The sequence below is a fragment of the Oratosquilla oratoria genome, chromosome 5 (assembly GCF_046742065.1).
Source record: "Oratosquilla oratoria isolate Oo_2021 chromosome 5, ASM4674206v1, whole genome shotgun sequence".
Classification (NCBI taxonomy): domain Eukaryota; kingdom Metazoa; phylum Arthropoda; class Malacostraca; order Stomatopoda; family Squillidae; genus Oratosquilla; species Oratosquilla oratoria.
The window spans coordinates 33052600-33056429 of record NC_134781.1 but is presented as its reverse complement, the minus strand read 5'-3'; the positions used below and the strand labels follow the sequence as shown (position 1 = coordinate 33056429).

At 38.0% G+C, this 3830-nt stretch overlaps 1 protein-coding gene across 1 annotated transcript in view; it reads right to left on the bottom strand.

Moving 5' to 3' along the window:
* Window positions 1-1673: 1673 nt before the first annotated feature.
* LOC143025226 (uncharacterized) overlaps window positions 1674-3830 on the bottom strand; it is a 3515-nt gene continuing 1358 nt past the window's right edge. The window contains exons 2-4 of the mRNA XM_076184686.1: window positions 3755-3830; window positions 3295-3374; window positions 1674-2675 (exon numbers count right to left, since the gene is read on the bottom strand). The exon at window positions 3755-3830 is cut by the window's right edge and continues 39 nt beyond it. Coding sequence (XP_076040801.1) covers window positions 2588-2675; window positions 3295-3374; window positions 3755-3830 — 244 coding nt within the window. The 3' untranslated portion in view covers window positions 1674-2587. The remainder of the gene's footprint in view (window positions 2676-3294; window positions 3375-3754) is intronic.

Sequence of the window (3830 nt, the reverse complement as noted above, 5' to 3'; positions counted from 1 at the left end):
TCCAGGCGGGTGCAATACCCATTAAGATTTTAAATGAGAGTACGGAGGAGGTGGCATTTCCAATCTCATCAATCCGTTCAGTTCAGTAAGAAACAGAGTTAGGAAAGAAATACAAGTACCAACTAGAACCTACTAGTTGCCCTGAGTTGGATAAAAGCTTAGTTGCTTTGCTCGTGAAGCACAATGAAGCAATTTCTTTTTGCCGGGGACGCCTTAGGCAAAACAACTGTTTTAAAACATCAGATTAAATTAAAACCAGGTACTCAGTCTATTTATATTCCTACCTACACAGTTCCTCACTCCAAACTAGCCATTGTAGATAAACTCATCATCATCCTTTGATTCTGGTGCCAAAATCAGATGATACTATGCGCCCAGTTATTGATCATAGGGAATTGAATAAGCACACTATACGTGACCGGTTACCAATGCCAGTGATAGGATACATTCTTAGAAGTTTGGGAACTGAGAATAGATATTTTAGCACTATAGATATCAAATCTGCTTTTGGCAAATAGAGTTGCATGAAGACTCACGAGAGTTCACAGCATTTCCTACTCCAACGGGACATTATAAGTTCAAACGATGCCATTTCGGTTATGTAATAGTCCATTAACTTACATGAGATTAATGAATACTGTTCTAGATGGGTTGTTAGTAAACACTGCCAGTGTATTTCTAGATGATATTTTGATAGTTTCCCATACAGCGGCTGAGCACTTTAAGAAATTAGATTTTATATTCTCAAGACTAGTTGAAGCAGGATTGAAAGTGAAATCTGACAAATTTAAGCTCTTGCAGGACAGTGTTATTTATTCGGGACATAAGATAGACAGGGATGGACTTAGTACAGTGAATTCAAAGGTTGAACCAGTAAAGAATTTTCCAGTTCCAAACAATGTAAAAAAAAGTTAGAAGTTTCTTGGGATTGACAGGATATTATTGAAAATTTATTCAACGATATGCTGACATTGCTAATCCATTAAGCTCTTTGTTGAAGAAGAACTCAAAGTTCATGTGGGGACCTGCACAACAGCAAGCTTTTGACAAGTTGAAAGATAAACTCACGAGTTCTCCAGTTTTAATATTTTCAGACTATGATAAAGAATTCATTCTTTGTACTGATGCATCTGACATAGGGTTAGGAGGCATACTTAAGCAAAAGAGAAATGGAACTTTGAAACCAATAGCTTACACATCTAGACTTTGTAATAGCGCAGAGAGAAACTACTCTATAACAGAAAGAGAAACATTAGCAGTGATATATTCATTAGAAGGTTTTAGAGATATGATACTGGGCTATCCAATCAGAGTGTGGACTGATCATACAGCTATTCAGAACCTATCTAAGCATAAGAATCTTAGGAGCAGAGCTAACAGTGATGTTTGTTATTGATGAAGCTCTGAGGCGGACTGCTGGTCATGCGAGACCGTTGTCCAACAATGCAGTTCCTAAATCCGGTTTTTTTGTGTTTTTTTATTTATTTATTTATTTATTGACGAAGAGAGGCTTTAAAGTCCAGAAACACTTTTCTGAATGGAGCGATATTGGCCACATGGATAGAAGCACTGCTAAACTACAGTCCAGTACAATTTTTTTTCTTCGAGTGCAGACATTTTATAGAAAAACCCAATATGCGGGATCAGATAAGATATACAAGATATGATCATTTATCTTTATTATTTAAAATATATATATAAACACCCATCATAGTTCAACATGATCTAGGTACAACATAAATAATATAAAATTGGTTCTATTGTTTATATCATGACAACAGTCGTGAAGTTACCAAGTCATGGAAGAATTGTTGCAACAAAACAACAATAGCAATCCATAAGCTGAGCAGTTGGCATGCACAAGTCCAACAACCTGTATACGTTGCCATGGTTACGTCACAGGCAAAATCAGTTCTGGAATTCTATATATTGATGTATCATAGTCATTGATGAATAATGTCTAAGCTCTTAGAACTATTTACCAAAAAAGCTTCTTTCCCTTTATAAGGAAGGAAGCCTCTGTATTTGTATTACATGTGAAATCTGTTCGCCAGGGCGAACAGTATGGATTATAGATGTTGTGATGATCTTAGTTTTATTTGTAGATGCTGAACATGCTAGAACTGGATTTCATTCAAGACTATCAACGGCAAAACACTCCCATGTCTTTGTAACAGATTCTGTGTCAGAGTCACTTTGTGCATGCGTGTTTATGAGTGTTTGACCACAAAGTCACGTAAAGCTCATAGAGATCGTAATAATTCCTTTGATAAAAAAGGTACACGATGTGACACCATTCCACATAGACACAGCCTAAGTAAAATCGTTAAAACATGAAAACAAAATTCAACACTACAGTCTTCACTCCTAATACTGTAGAAATTTTATGTAAACTTATATACACGGTGAGGCGTCTTGTGAGACATCTCCAAAACAAATATTGTCAACGTTGGCAGAAGATCCTGGTTGAGAAGGAAATCGAACATATCTCCAATGTCAATCAGTCGATGACAACTTCCTGATAAGTTAACTATCTTATGGTTTGCTGTTGTTGATAAACAGACTTTTGGGGACAGGTCCTCTGAAGTTAAATTTGAACTTTCTGAAACCATGGTTCTGAAGGAGGAAAGCGTGGGAATTGTTTGCAGAGGACCGGGATCTCAGGATACGGGCAACTGTAAAAGAAAAAGGAAAGGACGTTAAGGCCAAGACACTACACCCACCCACATGTGTACATACATACATACATACAATACATAGCGCCAAGTACTGTCTGGTCCTAAGATTAGTACAAACTGTATATTATAAATGTATTACTATATCTCTGTTAACTCAATAAACCGATTACCATTATCATATTACATACATAAAGTACATTCATATACCAAAAGGCCATTACCCAATTATAAGAGAGAGGCCCCAGCCAAGTCATGCACCCACCCTTCACCCATTCCACACCCATATATTTTCCCTTCCATCTTAGCTCCTTTGAATGAAGGACCATCCTTGTCTCCCGCCCACAATCTGGGTCAGGAGAAACTCAACAAGACACAGCACCTTCACAGTAGGACCCGACACCTAAGCTGATTTACTCTTTCCTAGATAATCGATCAACTAGTCTCAAACCTAGAAAAAGGCTCTAGAAAGTTGTAAGGACGTAAGTGTGACCTCGAATGGCCACTAACTAACCCCAAACCGAGAGGAATGTTTTAGAAACCTTTACGGACTTGAGTGTGACTTTGGAGGGGATATAGTAACTTAGGAGGAGCTGACGCCAAAAGGGAATCGACTTACAGTCTGGTGCCGAAGTTGGGATTGGGGATGTCGAAGTTCCTGCCAAAGCGAGCTGCTGCTCTGCGGGAACGTCGGTGGACCTGTAAGGCAAGAGGAATATTAGAGATCGAAAAAGGGGAAGCTTCCTCAGGGCCATGAGGTTTCGTTATGATTAATTGTATTAATCACTATCATCATTTCGTATTTGTTTATCTAATCTTTTATTCTTTATTGATTTGTAATCATTAACCATGCATTCTTCTGTTATTGTAATTGTTATCATTTAAATTATTTTACTTGTAATTACAAGCTGTTATTTCATTTCTCTATTCACGAAATAATAATTTTGCTATTCACTTTTTGAAGTACCCTGTATCCTAACCAAACGCTTTTTAATCAACTTCATCCTCATAGCCAGATCTAACCTTAATCATCATTAGCGTAAACTTACTAGTACTACAAATGAGGGATGGGCACTTACAAGGTTTGAGAGGACGTCTCCGTAGGCGGCTGCTCCTCTGGCTACCCGGTGGGTTGCCCGCTCGAGTGGCAATGGG